The 24,530-nt window shown below is 54.7% G+C and overlaps 5 protein-coding genes across 5 annotated transcripts; 2 read left to right on the top strand and 3 right to left on the bottom strand.

The window, feature by feature from the left end:
• Positions 1–153: 153 nt before the first annotated feature.
• Positions 154–2,194, bottom strand: GMORB2_4243 (Potassium ion channel Yvc1; the record flags this gene model as incomplete). The annotated part of the gene is made up of 3 exons (XM_035466218.1): positions 154–1,725; positions 1,811–2,022; positions 2,086–2,194. 3 exons carry the CDS (start codon positions 2,192–2,194, stop codon positions 154–156), a joined length of 1,893 nt encoding a protein of 630 aa, XP_035324055.1.
• A 4,752-nt stretch (positions 2,195–6,946) lies between these two features.
• GMORB2_4242 (Allergen Asp) lies at positions 6,947–7,882 on the top strand (the record flags this gene model as incomplete). Its single annotated transcript, XM_035466217.1, has 1 exon — positions 6,947–7,882. The coding sequence occupies one exon, from the start codon at positions 6,947–6,949 to the stop codon at positions 7,880–7,882; it is 936 nt and encodes a 311-aa protein (XP_035324054.1).
• Positions 7,883–10,213: 2,331 nt separating this feature from the next.
• Positions 10,214–13,146, bottom strand: GMORB2_4241 (Fungal trans; the record flags this gene model as incomplete). Its single annotated transcript, XM_035466216.1, has 2 exons — positions 10,214–12,280; positions 12,391–13,146. The coding sequence occupies 2 exons, from the start codon at positions 13,144–13,146 to the stop codon at positions 10,214–10,216; spliced, it is 2,823 nt and encodes a 940-aa protein (XP_035324053.1).
• A 1,177-nt stretch (positions 13,147–14,323) lies between these two features.
• GMORB2_4240 (pyruvate dehydrogenase E2 component (dihydrolipoamide acetyltransferase)) lies at positions 14,324–15,888 on the bottom strand (the record flags this gene model as incomplete). Its single annotated transcript, XM_035466215.1, has 2 exons — positions 14,324–15,385; positions 15,571–15,888. The coding sequence occupies 2 exons, from the start codon at positions 15,886–15,888 to the stop codon at positions 14,324–14,326; spliced, it is 1,380 nt and encodes a 459-aa protein (XP_035324052.1).
• Positions 15,889–18,036: 2,148 nt separating this feature from the next.
• Positions 18,037–24,266, top strand: GMORB2_4239 (brefeldin A-inhibited guanine nucleotide-exchange protein; the record flags this gene model as incomplete). The annotated part of the gene is made up of 3 exons (XM_035466214.1): positions 18,037–18,372; positions 18,784–19,887; positions 19,908–24,266. Coding segments are annotated over 3 exons (5,799 nt in total), but the record flags the coding sequence as incomplete, so codon positions are not given.
• Positions 24,267–24,530: the final 264 nt, after the last annotated feature.

Here is a 24,530-nt window from a genome sequence, read left to right as displayed (position 1 = left end):
AATCAGACCAAAAAAAAATTCGCTCCGCTCAAGCATTCTGGCCCTCGTATAAACGGATAAATAAAGTCCCAAGGATATGGGTATCCAGCACAACGGACGGGAATTCCAAAACGATGGATGAGAGAGTAAGAAGAGTGGGTGAAAGGCGGGTTTCTAAGACGAAGTAATACCCTTGTTGACATTGGCCAACAGAGCCTTGAGCTCGTCAATCTCGGAGCGCAGCTTCTTGACCTCCTCGAGCACAGGGTCTTGACCGATCTTGGGCGTGACAGCCTCGCAAGTCTTTGCCCAACCCTCAGCCTCAAAGTCCACCTCGACAGAGCCATCCTCCCACTCCTCCTGGACATTGTCGTCGTCATCGCCGCGCGCCCTGTTTCGACGGATATGCGCGGCCCTGCGGGTCTCGTAGATTCCAATGACGACGAGGAGGGGCGAGTATATGATTCCCATGACGATGTCGTTGACCTGGGCGTAGATGTCGTCGGGCAACCACCACTCGCACAGGCCGGAGAGGACAACCTCGATGAGGTTGAAGGGGGGGATGAAGACGTTCTCGTCGGGGGCGCGGACGAACTGCATCGTCTTCATGGAGAACAGGGCCAGGTACTCGTCGTCGGCGTTTCCGTAAATGTCCTCGTAGGCCGAGTTATACAGGGCAATCAGGATGTTGAGCAGAATGACCATGACGATGAAGGTGAAGCAGTACTGCAGGATAAGTCCAAAGGGGTGGCCAAATCGCTCGAAGCCCTCGAACTCGGGGCTCTGTAGGACCGTCTTGAGCATCTGCTGCACAATGAACCACACGTCCCCGGCAACCAGGTCGTCAGCCAGGTCGAGCCCGATAAAGGCCTGCAGGAAGCCGATGATGATTATGATGAGCAGCGCGAAGAAAATGACCGACTCCTTCATCATGACCTTGAGCACCACCAGCATGGCACCGAAGAAGCGGAAGCTGTCGAGGTACAGCATGAGGCGGCACCAGAACATGGGCGCGACAAAGGCGAGGAGGTTGTAGCTGAGCTGGTTGTAGTGCACGCGGGCCGCCGTGTCGGGCGCGTGCGAGATGCCAATGACCCTCAGGACGAAAGAGGCCGTGAGAAAGGCGTACAGCACGCTGTTGAAGGCGTTCCAGAAGCCCAGGATGTGACGGCCTGCCTTGTACAGCTTGACCAGCTCGTCGCACATGTAGCCGAAGGTGAAGAGGTACATGAGCAACTCGGCGCCGTCGAACTGGCCGGTCGCGTTGATCGAGTTGATGGCCAAGGTGTACAGGGCCAGGTACAGGATACTCAGCACCATCTGCGCGGCGTTCTGGTACATAGGCGTGCGCATGCGGTCGGGTCCCATGTGCACCAGGAAGCGAGGGCTGTCCTTATCCTTGTAGTCGACAAAGACCGATGGGTCGTTCTCGTCCTGGACCAACCAGCCTTGCCACAGGTGACTGATGCATCGCTGGTAGCCAGACGATGCGATGACGCGCACTTCGTGCAGGTCCACGGCCTTTTCAATGACGTTGGTCGGCGGCGCCGTCTCCCCGCCCGAAATGTGGGCGTACCGTCGGAGAAGCACAGCGTGCATCAGATACTCGCCGTCATCCTCGGTTTCGATAATCTGCTTGGCAATGACGCCGCACGCCGTCGCCTGGAGATGATGCAGGTCTGCGTCCCACAGGTTGGTGATGGCCTCGTGGGCGAACCACTTCTTGGCCACGAGCAGACAGTAGACCTATGTTTTGTTTTTCATCAGTCGTCGGGTTCTCATCCCTCCTACTCTCTATTTGTGCACATCTTTTTCCACGAGGAGAACGTACCACGCAACCTCTATTCTCGGTACCACCAGCCTCCTTGGCAGCCTTGACAACCTTGGGGGTGATGATGCGGCTGTTGGCCTTGGTAATCTCCGTCTCCTCAAGCTCGCAGGGGACACAGCCCTGGATCAGGTGACGCAGACGGAGGCACACCTTTGTGACTTCCTCAGGAGGGACGGCCGACTGGATGTCATCGTTGCGATGACCTCCGAGGACTACAGATGGATCATGTCAGGTCAGCAGCGTACGTGTTTGCAGTGTCAGGACAGCCTACTCACGCGTCTCTTCCTCCCGAAGCCAGGAATTTCCGCCACCAGAGCCGGTACGCTGTCTCTCGAGGCCCAAGAGCCTATCAACAGCAGAGTACCACCTGTTTCTGTTGACCATATCGGCGGGTTGTTTTTTTTTTTTTCGGAACGTCGGGGTGTGGGGAATGAAGCTTCCAATATGCGATTGACCCTCAAGACAATCAATACAGACCTGTTATTATAGTAGTTTAGGCCTTGTACCAACCAACTGAGCAACGAGAGCGACCTGGCCAAGGAGAAAGACAGAAAGCCGCGCAATGTCATGGACATGGAGATGGGAGAGGGGGTTGGTTCTCTGAGCTTTCCCCGTCACAGGCAATGACGTTGGTGCATCTTGATTTAGGTGGAGCGAGCTACTTCAGTATCAAGCCAAACTTGGCGGCTCTAGTACCAGCAGGGGTCTGTGCTAACAGATGCTAACATGATTCTGTTAGTATTGGTACTGTGGGATATTAGTGTCTAGCTATAGAGGGTCTCATGCAGTACATTGTATGCACCATGACTACCCCGGTAAGCATATCATGGTTCAGCTGCTAATATAAACAAGGTAAAAATCTCAGCTGAATCAGTCATTCATTCAAGTACAGAGAGTACTGATAGATATAGAAATATTGCTACTAGTAACATTCTACTCATATCTTCTCAGATGATCATGAGCTGCCCCCGCTGCCCAGTCTATTTCGCTGCTGCTAGTGCACATCGTGTGCCTGTCTGCGTCGTGGTGTCTTCGTAGTCGTATATGCATGCACGAGTATGGGTAATGATGATGAATCTATATGACTGCTTCTTAGCTTTTAATCGCGTCGTGTATTATTATATTATACAAGTACATTTAGCAGCTATCTGTGGGATGGAATGCTCTTGTGAATATCACGAGGTTTGAGTGTAACGAGATGACGCCATTCAAGCAGTTTAGCTTTCTGTACGATGCCAGTGTTTCCTGTACCGGAATAGACAGCGACACTTCTGAATGACTATTACAAGTATTCTACTTATAAGCCTCGATTGAAGAAGTATCGAATAGTAGACAACAGCAAATCGATCGCTTCCTGCTTACTTCAGATAAACACCCCAAAACGACCATTCTCCCTGTCCCTAGGGTAAGAATCAATTAGTACATCTTTGCTTACCCTATAGTAAGCACAATATGCTTACTGCTTGCGATAGCACACAATGACCCGTCGACGTGAATACAGTGGTCCCTGCCTACTGGTACGTCCCGGGCCGATGAGTGTGTGTCTTGCTGCTTGATTGAACGGAAAGAAAGGAAATCTACAGGTGTGAGTGCTCTGGCTGCTTCGTCATCCAATCTTAGGTGTCACAACACCGCTAGGTTGAAGATAAATATGACTGAGATCGACGTCAGACGTCCCAGAAAATGGCACGCAATGTGCGTCCACATGGACGCATTTAAACTCTTGATCAATCCGAACCAGATGTTTGCCTTCTTTCCCACGTGGGATGCTTATGCTATGTTGGAGGCGTCGCGTCAAATGACTTGCCAAGATTTGGACTCTGGACTCTGTCGAGCTCTCAAATCGAAAGATGCTCCTTCACCCTCCCCCCCCCTTTTCTCTGTTTCCTTTTAAGTAATACAGGATGACCAAGAACAATGTCCGGGAACTACTCCGTACCTGTACGAATAGTAATACATGTAATCCGTAGACTTTGCCAGGCTAAGAATAGCACGTCGGCTTCGTTGACGGATGATTTGGCCAGGGTCGGGGAAGATCTAATATTCCGTGGGCCACTGAGGCGCAGAAGAGGAGAGGTGGAGGTTCTTTTCATCACCTTTCTGGACACATACGAGCATGTTATTTCCTTTTACTGTACCCGACTCCATAATAGACTAAATATTGTCTTCGGAAGCTCGGTGACTACTGCTAGTATTGACGAAGACTACCAAGCACGAGCACACTTGGACTTGTCCTGAAACAAGAGCGGGGAGTGCGGCGGAGCAGCTTATCCTCGGACCTCTGTACCTCTCTGAGCTCTCTGATGACTTCTGGTGGCGTCTGACCTCTTTTTTATCTCCTTTTCCCCCCTCGTCTCCTGCATAATGATTGGTGTTAAGGCTCGTATTGTGACTCGTTGCGACAATGGTTAGCCGTCAACACGAGGAAAGGGATCAATGGCGGGGAATATTGCAACTGTGAATATACGAGTTCAGAGAATGACGGCAAGGATGGTGATGTTACCCGCCACGGCCGTACACGTATTACTCGTACAGGGTGTCATGTCAGTATTATAGCAGTACTGTTACTAAAATCATCCTAGAATTATCGTGGGAAAGAGGAGGAGAAAGACGGAGTGTTATCACTCTTCTTATTTACGCATATACTCGTATTATATTGCTCGTACAATGAACGTTCAGAGTCCTTCGTCATAGTCGAGAGAATAGTACCATACAATCTAGGCATCAAATATAATTAGTCATCATTTTCAGTACCCAGGGGCCAGAACCCAAGGACCTTCAGAACCAAGCTTTTCTGTTCCCACAACGATCCATCACGATCGGACCTCCCCGGCTGCAAGGTTGAACTCCAAGGGTACAACTCACATTGTCAAGGGAGACTTGATTCTAGGAGTAAGCTCCAATACCGACTTGAACAAGGTTGAGAAAATTTTCCATGTGCAGAATGTGTACGGCACAAACTCGGTCAATGACTCCGCATAAAAAAAAAAGACTCATGATAATAGAATCTAGAACCACAGTGTTTTCCATCTTATAGTGGGTTCCGTGCGAAAGAGAAAAGCCAGATGAGCATCACAGAAGAAAGAAGAGAAAAGGACGGGGAAACAAAGGGACGAGAAAGTAGTAGGATTCTGAGTTCAATGACGACTGACCATGAGAGTACGAGTACGTGTACAAGCTGCAAATGCGGCTATGGCGAAGCAGGGCGCAAAGAGGAGTACCGTCATACTTCGTACGGTACGGAGTAATACAGCGCATACGGTCCAGTGCCTACGGTAAGAGGAGAGGAGCAGAGAATGAAGGAGTCTGGTGCAGTGATTCTGCGGTGGTCATGAGCGGTGATACGGTAACCTGTCAAGCTTGCACGAGAGATCTGCCGAACGGGAGGAATCGAGAATTCTGGTCAACCAATTTGGTGAAGTTGATGTTATTCATTCCAGCCCAAGGCCGATAGGAGAGCCAAAACAAGTAGTAAACACTGCCTCTGGGTCGACGAGTAGTCAGTCCTACCAGTAAACACACGAAGCAAAGAACACACAGAGCTAGTAGCCCGCGTAGAGACACCGACAAGACATTGACAACACAGCACAGCACAGCAAAGAAAGGATAGCGCATCATGCAGAACCAGGTGGCTGGATTACAGTGGCTGGATAGTGGCTCAGGCCCTAGAGGATGGAAAACCTAGGGAATCTTGGGCAAGTATTACGGAGTACGGAGTACCGACTACGTGTATGTAATCTGTACAGCAGTAGAATAATACTTGCTGTTGATCCGTGTACGCGCACGACGTGGATCCAATTGGCTCTTGACCCTCACCTCCACGACGCGTGGTTTTTCTTTTGTGTGTCTCAGACTTTCTTCTTCTTCTTCTCCTTTTCCCTTTTCGTCTCTGCCATCCACCAGAAACGAAAGAAAAAAAAATCTGTTTGTTTTACGACGTATTATAACAACTCTTACACTACTCGTTTGCTTTGTCCCTTTTGTTGTATTAATGCGTCCTGCATGCATTGAAAAAAAAAGAGGCAAATAAAAAAGGAAAGAGAGAAAAAAGAATCCACAGTGGTTCGTGCACGGGAAAGACAAGAGTCAGGGAGCGGAAGGAGCGAGAAAAGGGAAGGAAGCGCTTGCACTGTCCTGTAAGTCCGACGACGTTGTCGTGGGCCTGAGGTCTCAATCCCTTGATTTCTCTACGGAGTGTTATTATGAGTGCTGCGAAGATAGTACTACTGGTGCTTATACGTATCCGTACTCCTACTCTCTGCCCGTCGTTACAGGGCATCACAGGTCCAATATCCAGCACTTTTAGGGCATTCAATCACTGATCAGGGACAGACAGAACCTAGGGGCAGGTCAGGGCAAATGGAAGGGGGGTCACATCGATGGTGCGGTGGCCCAATCACAGCGCACATGTTCCTGGGAAAACGGCGAGTTTATTTGTGTTCCTGATCCACAGCGGCCTAGCGTGCCACTGGACCTGGTGCTTGGGTACATGGCAGTACGAGTACAACGAGTCGGAGCAATAACCCACGCCGTCCGTACCTATACACTGCTCCTCTACGCCATAGTCGGGCAATTATATTCACTCTATACTATTGAACGTACGTGTAGTTATCTGTACTTCCGGTAATACGGTCACCATGTATCCCTATATCTCGTCGCATTATTTAGGTACAGCACAGAGTCGCTCAGAGAGCCGAGTACAGGCAAGTGAGAAGGAGCACTGTGCGTGCGTATTGTACCTGCCTAGGTGATGCCAAGTGGGGCACCTTCTTCCTTGTTTCCTTGCAGGCAAGTGCCAGAGGCCCGTGGACCTTCGTCCAGTGATACGTACCTTCCTTCCCCCGGTCCACGGCCGCGCACACCCCTGTTCTCTTTAATAGATCCAATCTCCCCCGTCTCCCTTCCACTTCTCCTGTCCCACAGTCTCCTTTCTTTTAACAACTCCATTTTCCAGTCACTCCTTCTTTCTCGAGCCCCATCACAGGCCACTTACACTCTCTTTTAAGCAATTATCTTTTCTTGTCTTTGCGCTCGCTAGTCGTCGCGCCCAACTCTCCTTTTATCCATATATCCCACAACGACTCAACTCTTTGTAAGAGTCCAGTTATCACGCTCCCTCAAAAACAAACCACCAAGATGAAGTTCTCCGCTTCCGTTGTCCTGGCTGCTGCCCTCGGCGCCTCTGCCCACCCCAGCCGTGTCGGTCACAAGCACGCCCACCGCTCCCTCGCCGAGCGACAGGAGTTTGTCAAGGCCGTCAACCCCGTCACCGTGACCACCACCATCACCCAGGGCCAGGTCCAGGCCGCCGCCGCCCCCACCGCCGCCCCTTCCTCCAGCAGCAGCAGCAGCAGCAGCGCCACCACCACCTCGTCCGCTGCCGCCTCCTCCACCTCCGCCGCCTCCTCCAGCGGCGGCTCCGGACAGGGCATCAGCGCCTACACCGATTTCTGCAGCGGCAACAGCAAGCGTGCCACCGCCGCCCAGATCGCCTACAAGGGCAACACAGGCACCACCAGCGACTACGGCTGCAACATGATGCTCGCCCAGAGCTCCGTCGCCGAGGAGTACGACCACGTCATCATCCTTGAGAACGCTTCGGACGATGAGCAGCAGTGCGTCTGCTTCAACAAGATCGGCTCCACCGGAGGCATCAACGGCTTCTTCACCGGCAACGAGGCCCTCAACTTCAAGCTCGCCGCCGGCGAGACTCAGCACGTCGTCGTCGACTCCAACTCCCAGGGCGGCTGCACTTGCGGCGCTGGCGAGGTCACCCTCACCGCGTTCGGCGAGTTCGCTGACACCTGGCTCGAGTTCGACATGGCTAACGAGTCCAACGACGGATGGTCTGGCGCTGACGCTTCCTGCCTCGTCTCCGCCGCTGAGGGTCTCAACATCCCCGGTCTCCGTGTCTGCGACGAGGCCAACGGTAGCGGTACCTGCTCCACCATCAACCCCGGCGGTACCGGCACCAACGCCTATCTCGGCGGCATGGAGGACCTGGACGGTGTCGGTCTCAACATCCCCGCTGGCCAAGTCCGCCTCTACGTCACCGTTGGCTACAGCTCTTAGGGACCGACTTTCCTCCAAAAGAAGCCAGGAGCCATGTGACTTTATTTCTTAGTCTGATTTTCGATTGGTGTATTTGGGTACGAATTTTTGGGAAAATTCTTTTGTTCAGGGTTTTTGATACATTGTTGTTTCTTTTTCTTATACAACAAAAGACGGGAAAGGGGTGTTTCGGGTTTCGAAATCCAATGAAGTGTGCCAACATCACATACTTGATAGACAACATTTTGCTTACTCTCATCCCCCCCTTCTTGGTCACTTCTTATGTCCGTTCCGCTGTGACTCGGGCATCCCCCCTTTTTTTCTTTTTACATTTACATATTCTACTTTTGAATACTTGACTTTTTACATGTTAATTCTTTCTGTCTTGTGACCAGGTCAATTGGCTTTGCTACTCTGATGAAGTTGCCTCCAACGGCCCTACCGGGGGTGGTCCTCACTCCGCTCACGTATGTCAGCGTACACACGGATTGTTTCGACGGCTCCTACCGGAAGTAGCCCTCGCTCCGCCACTCGCCTCTGTCAAAGTGCTGCCGCGTCGTTGCATGACTCGGTAAACAAAGCCTGACAGCAATACAGGTCCACCACACCGCACCACACCGCTCGCTCCATATTGTCCCGTCATTTTTCACAGTATACATTTTTCACTCCTTTTTTTGGTACACACCTTGACAAGTACGGGAACCATCCGGATCACTGAATAGAATTATATATATATATATATATATGGTTTATTAATTTTTTTACTCTGGGTCCTATGTACTTTGAATGGGCAAATGGACGGTTGAAGAGGGGAAGAGGGGGGGAAAAGAAGCGAGAAAGATTGAACAATAAATAATAATAATGATAGAAGAGGGATACCCGGACCTCACCGACATACTGACTCACGGCTGCAGATGGAAACTGGCATAGTTTAGCAGTTGAGGAGGAGGCTTAGGGACTAACATGAACAAGCATCCGCCAAGCACCGCCAAGCCGAAGCGGAAGAGCCATCCAGACAATGGGCCACACACTCTAGGAAACCAACCAGGATCTTTTCTTTCCCAGTGAGGAGGAGGGGAAAAAATAGAAAATAAAAAATAAAACAACGCTACGGGATAAGAGGAACAATGTGGAATCGTGGTCTTGGTGGAGTTGGTGGCGTCAAACTCTGTCTTCTGATGGGTTATGGTCCATGGAACGACAACAGACTACATGACATACTATTACTACTCCTAGTAGTAGCAGCGTCCTGCGTGACTTGTCCATCATGGCGTGGCTAGCTGCTACTCCCCACCATCGAGAAACACTGTATGGAGAAGGACCATGAAGAAGGACCGACAGAGGAGCATTAGGGTTTTCGTCCCGGATGCCATGTATTGTTCTATTCTGTATCACACTGTATTCCCTGATAATGACCAGGGTTTTAATAGCCCGGTCAATCCGTAGATGCACGTGGAACAATGGCTGACTCGCCCATACAGGGCCCAGAATCATCTTCCTCTTCTGCGGTGCAAGATCTAGACTGTGCGCTGGTGCCTTCATTGAGCTCTTGTGGCACACACATGCGTCGTGATAGTCGTTGACCTGCGCGCCGTCCTGGCATGTTTGTACTGCACCCGCAGGAAACCCATCAGCAGTGTGCTCCACCAAGGTATCGCCGTAGGGATACCGAAGGCAGTAGATTGTCTCTGTGGAAGAAATTGCCTTGGTGTAGACTGTGCGTACTGCCCCGGGCGTCGGGGTGACCACGACCGGCAGAATCAGGTGCATGGTGCATCCGAATCTGGCCTGGCTTATCATCGTCCCTGGCAGCCTCTCTAGGTTTGTTTCTCCGCCTCATGATGCTGTTGCTGGATCCAACATGGTGGTGGACGTTCCTTTGTGCGTGCTCCGGTGACGAGCCAGAGCTGAGGGAGCCATGACAAGGACGAGGGAGAGGAACATCGGAAGGATGTACATCTTGGGTGGATCGACAAGGTGATTAGAGCGAGCGAAGTGGTCCTTGAAAGAGGATGGTGAGGATTATGATCGATATTGGCACCTAGGTGTTGCTGTGCCACGATGAGGATGAATGCTGTAAAGAGGAAGCCACGGTGGACATGGGAGTGAGCATTAGCAAGGACAGGAAAATGGTAGTTTTGGAAGGAGTATCACGCTGCAACCTGCCACCCTGAAAATTTCATCACTCATTACATCATCATATTCACGACAATCGCTGACCCGAAGAGTGAGGGGAGATGGCCATAGGTTCTAGTGACTATGAATCTTTACAAATCACATTATCAGTACGAGTACATAACCAACCATATCCTGCTCTTTCAAAGGTGTCGATATGATGACCCTTGACGGTCTCTACATGAACCCGGGTATGCCCATCATTGGCTGCGGCGGCGATCCCCAGAGCATACCTTCCACTCCATCCATGGCGTCCATACCCCACATCCAGTCATTCATGACATCGATAGATATGGGGTCCGAGATGAGATCCGACATGGTAGGGTCATCCCGGAACCCGTCATGAGACGGCTGCTGCTCCTGCTGCTCCTGCTGCTCCTGCTCCTGCTGGTGGTTCGATTGCTGGCGAAGCACCTTGCCGAGCGGCGTGGCAGCAGCAGAGTTAGGTGATGACGGTTCAGGTGACACGCCCTCCCTCTCAGCTAACCTATTCAGGGCCTCGAGCGCCTTCGTTGCAGAGGCCTTGATGGCCTGCAGGATGAAAGCCTCGGTAGCCTGCTTGTCAAGACCGGCGGCCGCAGCATCGACGTGGGCCAGACACGCCTCGCCGAACTCGGCGCACTTGATATTGGTCTCGCCGGCCTCGATGCGTCGTAGGCAGAGCCGGAGGCATGCCTCGACCGTGGCGCGCAGGTCGAAGTCATCCACGGCGGGGAGATATCCTAGTGACAGGGCGTGGGCGCCGGTGCTAGGACAGGACTGGGAAGACGGCGCACCGCTCCTGTTTCTGTCCCCGCCGTCGGGTACGGTGGTGGTAGCTGCCTGCAAGAGTTCGATGACGAGCCCGGGAACCGACTGGATCGTCATGTTGCGGAACATGCCCGCCCCGTTGACCAGAAGTCTGTCGAGGTCCGTAGTCCCGGGAGCCACCTGACCTCCAGGTCCCTCTTCCCGTCGGGGCCCGGACAGTCGGCAGAGATGCATCATCTTGAGAGCCCCGTCGAGGTGCATCTTGCGTGAGAAGTGAAACTTGGGATCCTCCAATGATCGGACGATGATGGGCTGGTGCAGAGTGTGGAAGCACCGGTACACTAGGAGCTCGGCCACTGCCGTGTGGAACTCTCTGACAGGATGGGAGGGGGAGGAGGGCGACGAAGAGAGCGAGATTGAGGAAGGTGACGTCGAGGAGGTGGCAGCAGAGGCCGAAGACGAGGCATGCAGGAGCTCAACCATACACCGCGAGATGCGACGGCAAGCCCTAGTGAGCTCCGAGTTGAACCGGAGAGTCTCGTCGTACGAGTCGTCGGCGCGGAAGTCGTTGACGTGCTGCAGCAGGCGCAGACGGAGGGGCAGCGACTCGAGGAGCTGCAGTGGGACAGACATCTGCGTGACCCTGACGCCGGAAGTGCTTCCATGGGCACCATGATCCTTGCTGCCGCCATCTCCGCTTCTCCTGCGAGAATCCACCCGGCTCTCTTCATCATCAGGCACTTGGTCAGACAGCTCCTCGTCGTCAAAGTTGCCGGGAAGTTGGACGTCGTTGTCGAGGCCGCCCATGAGGGGGGGACCTCCGGCATCAAAGGCCGATTGGAGGTTGAGCTCCACGATTGTGGCCCACAGCCTGCGCCTCATCTCTGCGCGATGCCTCGTCTTAATGCCCAGGTGGCGAGGGTCCCGATGCAGACCCATGCATATTGCCTTCCGGATCAGGTCTCCGGCCGTGATCCAAGCCAGGTCCTGGTCCACGCCGCACACGCTGCGGGCCAGGGTGAGGAGGCACATGTTTTGGATGCCGGGAATGGTCATACGGTCCTTTCCCGGGGGCAGGATGAGCCACAGCTGAGCCTCGTATACCCACCGAGCCGCCTGGGACCTCAGCGAGAATCCCGCATCGTGGATCACGCTGCCCAGAGCCATGACCAGCTGTAACTGCATGATGAAGTGGGCGCACGTCGCTGGTCTCGCGCTCTCGTCATTCTCGCTGCGCCAGTACATCTGGTACAGCTCCCGAAAGGTCGGAACGTGGACGATGCGGAACACACCTTCAAAGGTGCGCAGGTATGCCTCCACCAGGTCGTCGGCCACATGTCGGGGGACCATGGTCTTTCCGAGATCTATCGACGACAGCGGCGCCTGTCGCCGCTCCTTGACCTTGCGACCGACTGACTTGCAGCGGCCAAGGAGGCTGAGGAGCTCTGGATCGCCATCGCCCGAAGGGTGCATCAGTCTCATTTCTTGGGTGAACTGTAGGCTGTCAGTACCAGCTCACATACGCTGGAGTGCTTACATGTTATACAATGCAGTGTTACAGGGCTGATTGAAAGGTGAATGGGCAGAGGGTGGATGAAACTCACGAGTCCAACACCGTGCATCCAGTGACTCCGGCCGAGATACTTAATCCTCGAAACGGGGCACTTGGCAGCTGACGCCGTCGACGAAAGCCCAGGTGTCGGGGCTGATGCGAGCGACGACCCGGTCTGCGGCTGCGGCTGCGACGGAGATGGATGAGACTGCAGTGAATGCGACTGTGCTTGTCGGTCACGCAGATGCTTCTGGACGGTAATCTCCCTCTTGTCGATGGTTGCGGTCCTGGACATTCGCTCCTCGATATGGGTGACCAGCCAATCGACATTTTCGGTACTGGCCATCTTGTTATCATGACTCTCTTGGTCGTCACTGTCCCTGCCATGGTCATACTTATTACTCTCCGGAGTAGGTAAGATGGTCAATGGGCGCTGCTGCCGCTGCTGATAGGAATCGATGTGTCTAGGGACAGGCACGTCAGGCGCTTTGGAGTCCTTCTTCTTCCTCCCAAGAGTAGACTTTGTCGTCTTTTTCCGTGAAAGAGGCGTGTGCGTGGGGATGTAGCGACATGCGGTCCCGGCGCCAGACTTGACGCAGTGGTTGCAGGGTAGGTTCCTGTCGCAGCGAATCTTGCGACGACGACATTGCTCGCATGACAGGGCTGGACGACGGCGTTTCTTGGGCGGTAGACCTGGCCCGACTGACCCGGATACTGCTGAAGCTGAAGTTGCGACTGCCTCTGGTGCTGCTGCTGGTGCAGGAGCAGATGTATCTGTCATATCAGGTGAGAGTTGTTCTGTCGTCATATTGACGTGGATCCACCAACGGGGATTGTCAATATTCGTTTGGGTGTCTTATTGAGACAAATCAATGAGTTACAAAAAAAAAAACAAAAAAAAAAAAAGACCAAAAGAAGAGAAAGAGAAGAGTAAGGCGAAGAAGAGAAAGAGAGAGAAAGAGATAAGAGATTGATTATGACGAGATTCGTAAGAGCTTTGTGAACAAGTTTAGAAATGGGAGGTATGAAAAGACCGAGATGATTCTACAAAGTGATTGGTTGGGAATGGAGGGAATTCACCGAGAGGGACGCGTGGTGAGGAGGGAAAGAGTAAGACGGAGAGAATAGATGGGACGCGACGACGCAAGCGATGCAATTAGGATGGAGTTTATGTAACGTCTCGTGAGCCACTGTATTTTGCGTGTGCGTGTCTATGTATTCCGGTCGTGCATCAGATCTCAAAGATGGGATGGTATATCGAAACATGATATGGGCATACATGTATGTATATACATATGTACGGGATGACGACGATACCAAAAGCAAGCAGGAAAAACAAATGAGCACAAAACATGGCACATGGAGATGGATAGGGTATTGGTGATATATGACAACCACAGACCAACGGATATTCATGTCATTGTACAAAGTTGTCCTACCCTCCTTTCATCACAACAACTACATTATAAAGTTGACCAAGAAACATGTAAAGAAAAAAAAGACAAGTCTGGCTAGACAAGTTACATACATCCAATAAGACTTTCCTACATGACAACCACTTGTGTCCTTGAAATAGAGAGAGAGAGAGAGAGACCAAGAAAAACAAGAGAACAAGATGGAGAAAAGAAGGGGAGTACAAAAAAGAGAACAGACAACTAGACAGCTAGATATATACCCCTGACCTTGACTTTGATCTATATAAAGAACAACGAGATTGGGGGGAAGACAGAAATAAACAATAAGAGCCTTGGTCTTGGGAGAGGAGAGGGGGGAGCGGGGGAGGGGGAGGGGGGGAGGGGGGTATATAGAAAAAAAGTCTCTTGTTCCTTCTTTCATCTCCTTCTGTTTTTGTTTCTTTTGTACACGGATTCTCCCTTTCTTTCTTCTCTCCTGTCAAGTTTCCCAATCACACATACAACCTTCCTGGAAAACCTCTTCGACGCCTTTTTTTCGTCTTTCAATATAAAGGGACGAGACAGAGTCATTTAGAGAAGAAGCTCAAGAGGGTTCTCAATCACCTTCTTGAACTCGCGAATCCACTCGGCACCCACGGCACCGTCAACGACCCTGTGGTCGAAGCTGCCGCTGATGGTGATCTGGTCCTCCCACTCCGTCGACGTGGTGCCGTCGTCGTTCTCGACGGGGACGGCAACCTTGCGCGTGGTACCGATGGCCAGGATGGCCGCCTGAGGAGGGTTGATGATGGCCGTGAAGTGGTCGATGGCGCTGTTCATGCCCAGGTTGGAGATGGAGATGGATCCACCCTGATACTCCTCGGGCTTGAGCTTGCCGTCACGCGCCTTCTTGGCCAGGGCCTTGACCTGGTTGGAGATGGACTCGAGGCCACGCGACTCGGCGCCCGTGACGATGGGGGTGATGAGGCCGTTGGGGGTTGAGACGGCGACCGACACGTCGACCGTCTTGAACTGACGGATGACACCGTCGCGCCAGCTGGAGTTGACGGCGGGGACCTTCTGCGAGGCAATGGCTATGGCCTTGATCAGGAAGTCGTTGACCGACAGCTTGTAGCGGCCGTCGGCCTTGCTGTTGAGGGCCTGGCGGAGAGCCAAGAGCTTGCCGACAGACAGCTTGCTGGTGACGAAGAAATGAGGGTTGGTCTGGACAGACTCCTGCAGGCGCGAGGCAATCGTCCTGCGCATACCTGAGATGGGGATGTCCTCGTAGGTGGCACTGGGAGCGGCGGCGACGGTGGCGGCGGCAGGGGCGCTGATGGCCTTCTGGACGTCAGCCTCGGTGATCTTGCCACCAGGACCGGTGCCCTTGATTTCCTCAACGGAGATGCCGTTCTGACGGGCCAGACGCTTGGCCTGAACCGACGCGTTAGGCTGGCGCTCGAGCGAAGTCTGGAGCCTGCCCTGGGTCTCGGTGTACTGCTCAGCAGCGGGAGCGGGGGCCGACGAGGCGGACTCGGCGGGTTTGGGGGCCGCAGCCGAGCCGGAAGACTGGGCAACGTCGCCAGCATCCTCGGCGGTGAACTTGTCAAACGCAGAGACATCGGTGCCCTCCTCGACGAGAACGGCAATGGGCTATGGAGAGGGGAAGGGAAGCGCGTTAGCATTAGTATTTCCAGAAGAGCAATTATTCATTAGATTCCAATGGGAGAGGATTCAATCTTGGGGCTATGTTGACGACGACAAGAGGGGGTATGTGTTGGCAATGGAAGGAATAGAAATATATATATATATATATATATATGCATATATATACATACCGTACCGACGGGGAGGTCCCTCTCGCCAGTCTCTTTTAGGATCTTGGCAATGACACCGTCCTCCTGGAACTCAAAGTCCATCTGGGCCTTGTCCGTCTCGATCTCGACGAGGACATCGCCGGGGGCGATGGAGTCGCCAGCCTTCTTGGCCCAGGCGCCGATGCCACCGGACTGCATGGTGGGCGACAGAGCGGGCATCCTGATGACCTGATGGCTGGGGAAGGAGGCGTAGTAGCGGACTACGTTAGCCGAGAAGCCCAAGCGGAGGGCATTGTGAGTCGGGGCGAGGGCACGCCTCCGGAGTGCGGCGCTGAGCATCTTGGTAGTTCGGGGGGAGGGGGGGGGGGGCGGGATGTTGAAAATAGCTCTTCTAGGGGTCGTTGTTTTCCTTTGCTCAGCAAGAGAGCAAAATAGGAGACAAGAGGAGTGAATTTATGAGAGGGAGAGAGAGTGAGAGAAGAAGAAGAAGAAGCGATGCCGCCAAAGGGGAGAGGAAGGGGGGAGGTGAGAGAAGTTCGGCCGTTTGGAGGGAGGAAGAAGAGAAGGGGAAAGAGAGGAAGAGGCTCGTGGTGATGGGATTTGGCTCGGACGCCCTGGGAAATCTTTTGGGGCGTTGAGGAAGGAGCGAGCTCGAAAAGCTATCGGAGGCTAAGCCTAATTTGGAAGAGAGATATCCACTGGGACTGTGTCTGGCAGAAGTTCGAGTAGGAGATGTTGACGGATAATTGCATATATGTAACTGATTTCATTCATCTCAAGTTGAAAAAGAAAGTTGTATAATGGCCATTGAGAGCTGCATGTTTTTTTCCTCCTTGGAAGAGAACCGAGAAAAACCCCCTCGATCTTCCTGTTTTGTCCGTCATTCTCGTCCATGCGCGCATTTCGGCGTCTGTCCGGAGCACGTTTAATGACAGGTAGAGCTAGTACATGTATACGTACCAAGTATCATTACATAATACAGCCATCGGTACGAGGCTGTTGCTCCGTATGCGGCGTTTGTCAATTAAGGGGAGAAGGGAGAGATTATACACAGCCTGAGGCATCGGTCGGAGACATCAGCCTGAGGCACCAGACTGAGGCATCCGTCCCGTCCAAGGCATCAATATACGTACAGATTACATGTACTCCGTACATTCACTAAGGCGCAGCATTGCAAGAGCCGCGTCTATTGAAATTTAGGCGTGTGCCGTCCACTGAGTCCAGGCTCCACTCCGCTATTACAGTGGATCTAGCCCCCCCCCGGCCCCCTGGACTTAGCCTTGGCCCTTGGAGCCCGGCCTTTAACTTGGGATCCCCTAATTCTCCGTCAGTCCAAGCAGACTACGGAGCAATACGGAGTACGGAGTATTATTACACGTACAGTGCAATACTGCTGTTGGAATCTTTTACAGCGCGTCTTCTGTATAGGTCCCCTGTATTCTGTCAACTTTTTATCATAATTTGTACCGGCGGATACTGTACAGATAGTCTGCAGCCTACCGTATTCTCTTCCGTCTGTACTCGTACTTTACGTTGCACCCCGTACAATCGATTTTCCCGTGCATTGATCAGACTCTCTGTCTATATGTATGGTAACAGTAAATTGGAGGGCAATGGTAATATACCGCATTCTGATAATACTAATAGCAAGTGTTAAACGACCTGCGTATACTCAGCCTTGCGTCCGTGCTATATGCACATCATCCTGTGCATCTCGTACTCCGTGATGTACGGTGATATATGCCTTAGGGTTCCGTCAGTTACGGTGGCTGTCTCCTTTGTCTCTACGTATCTCTGCAGATTACAGATAGAGCTGTTAATCATTCAGAATTTTTTTTTTTTTACTCGTACTCCAATGTTCGTATATGTCGAATATTCGTTAAAACAATCGCACGCAGTTAAATCTAAATTCTCAGGTTTACGCGTATGATTTTATCCGAATTGTAACCCGTGTATCCCTCCGCGTTCAAGCGGTTACTGTATATATAACCGTACACTGCACAAAAAGTCTATACAAAGCCCTGAGCACGAGTACCCAAGCCCCGATACCACCGTCTAAAACGGTATCACACGTGCACCGTTTTCAATCTTACGGACACTCGCAGCACTCGGTGGCCCGAACTCCTGGTTTTCCTCTGGTCTTGACTCTCTGCTGGCTCCAGTCCACGGCTCCAGTCCCTGGCTCCAGCTCTCTCTGAATTCTCAGGCTCGGCACAGCTGTCCACTTCTGAGCGTCTGTCACTCGTATACGACCAACGTCCATCCTATTCAATCGCCGGACACGACCCTCGAGAGTATCACCACGAACTCGCACGCTACCCATCCACACAGACACACGCGCGCAAAGACCACGGCCTGTCTCTTGTCTGCCGTGCGATCCATTGACCCTGCAAACCAAAACAGTCCCCGCCACTGTATACCCTCCCCTCCCCGCTGGAGAGCGCGCCGTATATAGTACAATATCGATTCTCGTCTCCCTCCCACCAGAACTCGAAATCTCCATATACGAATGGCCCCAACAGTTACCGCCCCGCTCCTCTCATGAGCTCTCTCAAGTTTGTCGTGTCGTCCTTGGACGCCATTGCCTCGTCCAAGGATGCACAGAGAAACAAGCAGCTCGCCCTCCTGGCCAACAAGGCGCTAGACGCCATCAAGGAGCAGGACAAGCTGCCCGACCCCGAACTCGTCTTTGCGCCCCTCCAGCTCGCCACCAAGACAAACAACACCCAGCTCATCACCAGCTCCCTCGACTGCATCGGCAAGCTCATCTCCTACTCGTACTTTTCCGTCCCCAGCAAGGACCCCAACGCCGACCCGGAGCCAGTGTCCCCCGGCGCAGCCGAGCCCTCGCTCCCCCACCACCAGCAACAGCATCAGGACCCGGCCCCTCCTCCACCCCCTCCCAAGGATGACGAGCCTGAGAACTCCTCGACCGCCCAGACTCAAGAAGAATCCGAGAAGAAGGACGAGGGATCCGCTCAGGGGCAAGAGTCTAGGGGGGACGACGAGTCCAAGGAGGACAGGGAGCAAGATGAAACCTCCGATGAACAAAAACAAGAGGACTCGTCAGAGTCGAAGGAGGGTGAAGACGAGGAGAAGAAGCAGTCTGAACCTCAGCTCGAGCAGCAGCAGCAGCAGCCCCAGGTCCAGTCTGAACCCCAGCCGAAGCCTCAACAACCCCTACCGCCGCCCCTCATCGAACGGGCCATCGACACCATATGCGACTGCTTCCAGGGCGAGACCACGGCCGTCGAGATTCAGCTGCAGATTGTCAAGTCGCTGCTGGCCGCCGTCCTCAACGACAAGATTGTCGTCCACGGTGCTGGCTTGCTCAAGGCCGTCCGTCAGGTTTATAACGTCTTCCTCCTCTCCCGTAGCACCGCCAACCAGCAGGTCGCCCAGGGCACCCTGACCCAGATGGTCGGCACCGTCTTCGAGCGCGTCAAGACGAGGCTGCACATGAAGGAGGAGCGTCTCAACCTGGCCGCCCAGGCTAACGGCGGCGCCAACCACCACGGCGGGGCGAGCACGGACACTCTCGACGGCCACTTCGAGCACGACATCCCTTCCATCATCGCCACGGCCGCCTCCGATGATCGCGATGACATAACGACGCAGGTCACCGGGAACGGCGACGAGGTCGAGAGTCCCATCTCCATCGGCGCTGCCAAGCTCACCCTCAAGGATCTCGAGCACCGCAAGAGCTTCGACGACTCCAACCTCGGCGACGGTCCCACGACCGTCACCCGCATCAAGGCCGCCGGTGGCAAGGCCAACGGCAACAGCCGCGACGACAGCGTCTCCGTCTCGGGCTTCTCCACCGCCACGGGCACAGGCACCATCTCTGGCGCCGGCGGCCCCGATGACCACGGCAGCATCGAGGCCCTCGAGGCCGCTGAGGAGGACGAGATCTACATCCGCGACGCCTACCTCGTCTTCCGCTCCTTCTGCAACCTGTCGACAAAGGTCCTCCCGCCAGACCAGCTCTATGAAATCCGCGGCCAGCCCATGCGCTCCAAGCTCGTCTCCCTGCACCTCATCCACACGCTCCTCAACAACAACATCAGTGTCTTCACCTCGCCCCTCTGCACGATCAGGAACTCCAAGAGCAACGAGTCCACCTCGTTTCTCCAAGCCATCAAGTTCTACCTCTGCCTCAGCATCACGCGCAACGGCGCCAGTTCCGTCGACCGTGTCTTTGAGGTCTGCAGTGAAATCTTCTGGCTCATGCTCAAGTTTATGAGGCCTTCCTTCAAGGTAACGTGTCCCTTCTCCCATCCTCTCACCATCCCTCCTCTGGCCCCGTCTCAATCTAGCAAGCATGACCGGTTCTGTGCTGTGCTGACACTCCACTGTAGAAGGAGATTGAAGTCATCCTCAACGAAATCTACCTCGCCCTCCTGTCCCGCAAGAACGGTCCCATCTCGCAGAAGCTTTACTTCGTCAACATCCTCAACCGACTCTGCGCCGACCCCCGAGCCCTTGTCGAGATATACCTCAACTACGACTGCGACCAGACCGTCGACAACATCTACCAGTCCATCATCGAGGACCTTTCCAGGTTTGCCATTGCTCCTGTCGCCATCACGTCGTTACACGAGCAGGCATACGAGGAGGCCCGCTCCAAGGTGTCCCCCGCCAGCGAGTGGCAGCTCAAGACCATCCTGCCGCCGTCCCTCACCGTCGCCCGAATCGTCCCCCCACAGGAGCCCGAGGCCGACTACCCCAAGGACTACGCCATCAAGCGCATGTCCCTCGAGGCCATGATCGAGTCACTTCGGTCGCTCGTCAACTGGTCCGCCGCAGTGCGGTCCGACGGCGACGGCCCGAGGGCCACGGCCAGCGCCGACGACAAGGACAACGCCAGCAACAACAATAACCACGGCCTGTCCCTGGACGAGGTGCGCCCCTCGATTGACCCGTCAATCGCCGACAGCGTCTCCACGCCGCTGCCGCCCAACACGCCGGTCCTCGACGACGACCCGGATCAGCTTGAGAAGGAGAAGGCGCGCAAGACGGCCCTCACAAACGCCATTCGCCAGTTCAACTTCAAGCCCAAGAAGGGCATAAAGCTTCTGTTGCGCGACGGCTTTATCGCCAACGACAGCCCCCAGGAGATTGCCAGCTTCCTCCTGCGCGAGGACAAGCTGGACAAGGCGCAGATCGGCGAGTTCCTCGGCGAGGGCGACCAGAAGAACATTGAGATCATGCACGCCTTTGTCGACTCGATGGACTTCACCAAGACGCGCTTCGTCTCAGCCCTGCGCCACTTCCTGCAGTCGTTCCGTCTGCCAGGCGAGGCGCAGAAGATTGATCGCTTCATGCTGAAGTTCGCCGAGCGCTATGTCCTGGGCAACCCCAAGTCGTTCGCCAACGCCGACACGGCTTACGTGCTGGCCTACTCGGTCATCTTGCTCAACACGGACCTGCACAGCAGCAAGATCCAGAAGCGCATGAGCAAGGAGGAATTCATCAAGAACAACCGCGGCATCAACGACAACGCCGACCTGCCCGACGAGTACCTACTCAGCATCTACGACGCCATCGCCAGCAACGAGATAGTCCTGACCAGCGAGCGCGAGGCCGCCGCCGCCTCGGGCTCCCTGTCGTCCCAGCAGCAGCCCACGGGAATCGCTGCCGGCCTGGGGCAGGCTCTGTCCAACGTGGGGCGCGACCTCCAGCGCGAGGCCTACGTGCAGCAGTCGGAAGAGATCTCGACGCGGTCCGAGGCCCTTTTCAAGACGCTCTTCAAGACGCAGCGCCGAAACGCCACCAAGGGCGGCCCCAAGTTCATCCCGGCCACGTCCTTCAAGCACGTCGGACCCATGTTTGACGTGACCTGGATGTCCATCTTCTCGGCCCTGTCATCTCAGATCCAGAAGGCCTCCAACATCGAGGTCAACAAGCTCTGCCTCGAGGGGATGAAGCTGGCCACTCAGATTGCTTGCGTCTTCGAGCTGTCGACGCCGCGCGAGGCCTTCATGTCGGCCCTGAAGAACGGCACCAACCTCAACAACCCGCAGGAGATGCAAGTAAAGCACATCGAGGCTCTCAAGGTCATACTCGAGCTGGGCCAGACTGAAGGCAACGTGCTGCGCGGGTCGTGGAAGGACGTGCTGATGTGCATCAGCCAACTGGACCGCCTGCAGCTCATCTCGGAGGGCGTGGACGAGAATTCGATCCCCGACGTGTCTAAGGCGCGCTTCATGCCTCCGGGGCGGTCTGAAACGCACGACTCGCGATCATCGACGCAGTCGGCGCGCCTCAAGCAGTCCCGGCCCAGGGCCGGCACGGGCCCCCGCGGCTTCTCGACCGAGATCGCCCTGGAGAGCCGGTCCGACGAGGTGATCCGCGCCGTCGACCGCATCTTCTCCAACACGGCCAACCTAACGGGCGACGCCATGGTGTACTTTGCCAAAGCGCTAGTCGAGGTCAGCTGGGACGAGATCAAGGTGTCCGGGTCCAACGAGTCGCCCCGCACGTACAGCCTGCAGAAGATTGTCGAGATCAGCTACTACAACATGGACCGCGTCAGGTTCGAGTGGAGCCGCATCTGGGAGGTGCTGGGCGAGCACTTCAACCTCATCGGATGCCACAACAACATGAATATCGTCTTCTTCGCCCTCGACTCGCTGCGCCAGCTGTCGATGCGCTTCATGGAGATTGAGGAGCTGGCGGGCTTCAAGTTCCAAAAGGATTTCCTCAAGCCCTTTGAGCATGTGCTGGCCAACTCAAGCAACCCCACAGTCAAGGACATGGTGCTGCAGTGCCTGATCCAGATGATCCAGGCGCGCGGCGACAACATCCGGTCCGGGTGGCGCACCATGTTCGGCGTCTTCACCGTGGCGGCGCGCGAGCCCTACGAGAGCATCGTCAACCTGGCCTTTGACAATGTCAACCAGGTGTACCGCACCAAGTTCGGCATCGTGGTGTCGCAGGGCGCTTTCACCGACCTCATCGTCTGCCTGACCGAGTTCTCCAAAAACCTCAAGTTCCAGAAGAAGGGCCTGGCCGCGCTCGAGCTGCTCAAGTCCATTATCCCCACCATGCTGAAGACGCCCGAGTGCCCGCTGTCCCAGAAGCACATCGACCCCGACAGCAGCGCTGCGGCCAAGAAGTCGACGGACTCGCTCAAGCGCACCAACACATCGGTCGAGGAGGGCTTCTGGTTCCCGGTCCTCTTCGCCTTCCACGACGTCCTCATGACGGGCGAGGACCTTGAGGTGCGCTCCAACGCGCTCGAGTACTTCTTCAGCACCCTCATCAAGTACGGCGGCGATTTCCCCCCGGAGTTCTGGGACATACTGTGGAGGCAGCAACTGTATCCCATCTTCATGGTGCTCCGGTCGCGGCCGGAGATGTCTAACGCCCTCAACCACGAGGAGCTGTCGGTCTGGCTGTCGACGACCATGATCCAGGCCCTGCGCAACATGATCACCCTCTTCACCCACTACTTCGAGTCGCTTGAGTACATGCTCGACCGTTTCCTGGAGCTTCTGGCCCTGTGCATCTGCCAGGAGAACGATACCATCTCGCGTATCGGCTCCAACTGCCTCCAGCAGCTCATCCTCAAGAACGTCACCAAGTTCACCGACGAGCACTGGTCCAAGATTGTCGGCGCCTTCTGCGAGCTGTTTGAGCGCACCACGGCCCACCAGCTCTTCACCGCCGCCGCCATCAACTCGACCGCGTCCCTGTCGCCTCCGAACGGTCTCGACTTTTCCACCAACGACCAGCATCACGATGCGGCCGTGGTGGGCGATAGCAAGTCTCTCAAGATTAACGGTCACGATGACGAGGTACCAGGTGCCTCTTCCTCCACGACCGGAGACGATGAAGATGATGACGAGGAAGACGAGAAGGACGACGAGGAGGTGGAGGAGAGGCCCGCGCCCACACCGACGATGCCAGCCCGCCTGGAAGAGTTCAAGCCGACGTCTAACCTGCAGCAGCAGCCGGTGGTGGTGACGGCAGCGCGCCGGCGCTTCTTCAACCGCATCATCTCACGGTGCGTGCTGCAGCTGCTCATGATCGAGACGGTCAACGAGCTCTTTAGCAACGACACGGTGTACGCGCACATACCGTCGACGGAGCTCCTGCGGCTGATGACGCTACTGAAACGGTCGTTCCAGTTCGCGCGGCGCTTTAACGAGGACAAGGAGCTGCGCATGCGCCTCTGGCGTGAGGGCTTCATGAAGCAGCCGCCTAACCTTCTCAAGCAGGAGAGCGGTTCTGCGGCGACGTACGTGTCCATCCTGTTCAGGATGTTCGCCGACGCTGACCCGGAGCGCATGCGCAGCCGGCCGGACGTCGAGGCGGCCCTGGTCCCGCTGTGCAGGGACATCGTCAACGGGTACACGGCGCTGGAGGAGGAGAGCCAGCAGCGTAACATTGCCGCCTGGAGGCCCGTCGTCGTCGACGTGCTTGAGGGCTACGCCACCTTCCCTGACGACGCCTTCAGGGCGCGCATCCCCGACTTCTACCCCATGACGGTCGACCTGCTGGGCAAGGACCTGACGCACGACCTGCGCTCCGCCCTGCTCACCGTCCTCCGGAGGGTGGGCGAGGTCGGCCTCGGCATCCATGGTCTGGCCAAGGCTGGTGGGCGTCGTAGAGAGAGCATGCTCAGCAATGCTGGCGGTGGTACGGATGCACAACACGAAGATGGTGTGCCTGTCTCGGACCAGAGTGAGGCGGCGGCCAGGAGAATGCTCTAAAATTCCCCCCCCTCTTTTCTTCTCCCTTTTATATGTCTTTGTATCTGTTTTTCTTTTTCTTTCTCTTCGTGTCTCGTCTGCTTTTTCATTATTATTCTACTCTTGTTATTATAGGCCCTCTTGATTTGGTCGAGGTTTTACCTTTTTACGTGGTATGTAGTAGATTGTACCATTAGGAGAGAAAGAATATATATATTCGAGATCTACGGACATGCCTATTGTGTAATAGACGGAGTAAATGTATAAAGACGCGGCAGGCGAAGC

This window comes from Geosmithia morbida (genome assembly GCF_012550715.1).
Source record: "Geosmithia morbida isolate 1262 chromosome Unknown scaffold_2, whole genome shotgun sequence".
Lineage (NCBI taxonomy): Eukaryota > Fungi > Ascomycota > Sordariomycetes > Hypocreales > Bionectriaceae > Geosmithia > Geosmithia morbida.
This window is presented reverse-complemented; position numbering and strand designations above follow the sequence as displayed.